General features: G+C 26.0%; 1 protein-coding gene across 1 annotated transcript; it reads right to left on the bottom strand.

Annotated features, from left to right (window-relative positions):
- Positions 1-359: 359 nt before the first annotated feature.
- LOC122268516 (structural maintenance of chromosomes protein 4-like) lies at positions 360-979 on the bottom strand (the record flags this gene model as incomplete). The annotated part of the gene is made up of 2 exons (XM_043038540.2): positions 360-521; positions 848-979. Coding segments are annotated over 2 exons (294 nt in total), but the record flags the coding sequence as incomplete, so codon positions are not given.
- Positions 980-1206: the final 227 nt, after the last annotated feature.

The following is a 1206-nucleotide window of genomic DNA, read 5'->3' as shown; positions in this document are numbered from 1 at the left end:
AAGATATTTAAATTATTAAAAAAAATAAAACAAGTTGTTAAATTTTTTTTAAATATACAAAGATTAAAAAAGCAATTTCGTTAATATTTGTTTCATTTTTAATTTAAAATTTGAAAATTATTTTAATTACAATCAAAAGAGAAATTTTTAAAAAGTAGTAGTATTCGGCCTAAAATTTGGCCGAATATTCGGTTTTCGGCCACACCACTATTCGTTACATCACTAATAAAAACACAAAAATTTTGAAATCAGTTTCAGTAACTTATTTTTACAAAAGTGGAAGGATTACTTAATAAGAAAAATTTATTAGTCTTTTTAGGGAGCAAAAAGTTCAGGCAAAAAAAAAAGTTTTCTCTTACCTTATCTAAAGCTATAAAGGTTGTGTAACCTAAATTATGTTTTCTTAAATGCTCAACACATTCTCGAGCAGTTGCGATGGTATCTGTCACAATATTGTCTAAAGATCCACAGGCTGTTGATATGGCTATATCATACTTTTCATCAATGGCTCCCAAATCTCCCTAAAATGGTGAGTGAAAATACCTTTTAAGTTAGAGGATGAAGCATTAAAAAGTAAGAATGATAGAAGATAAAAAAAAACAACTTAAAATTAAGTATTTAAAACAATGCTGAAAAAATCAGATTCTTCTAAATATTTTAGGAAATGGTGAAAATCTTAAATTTACTGATTAACATTTTAAATAAAGATTATGCAAGTGGAGTTACACTTAATATTTAACTATAAAACAGTTAAAAAGAAAAACAATAAAAATAATGAAAGTTAATTTAAAAGTTGAAACATGCAGAAAAAATTATTATTAATTGTTCTCAATGGAAAATGGCTTACAAGTCTTCCATAAACACCAGTAAATCGTCCTTTTGCTTTTTCCTTCAAGAAAGCTTGAACAATTGTAGAGCGGCTACTCGATGTAGACAAAGCTGTTCTTGCTTCTTCTAATTTATAACGTCCCATTTTTAACTAAAAATATTAAATTTTTAATTACTAAAAAAATAAGCATAACTTAAAACTGAGCAAAAAAGTATCATCATAATATTACACAAAAAACTACCAAGTCTAAAAACTGCCTCCAGTCTTTTAGTGCATAGTTGTTTAATTGTATAAAAATGATCATATAAAATATAAGTATGTATAAAACATTCAAAATTCATACAGTGATGCAGACGTGCCAACCTAGCAAAATTAAC

Source organism: Parasteatoda tepidariorum, unplaced genomic scaffold (genome assembly GCF_043381705.1).
Source record: "Parasteatoda tepidariorum isolate YZ-2023 unplaced genomic scaffold, CAS_Ptep_4.0 HiC_scaffold_25940, whole genome shotgun sequence".
NCBI classification, from domain to species: domain Eukaryota; kingdom Metazoa; phylum Arthropoda; class Arachnida; order Araneae; family Theridiidae; genus Parasteatoda; species Parasteatoda tepidariorum.
This window is presented reverse-complemented; position numbering and strand designations above follow the sequence as displayed.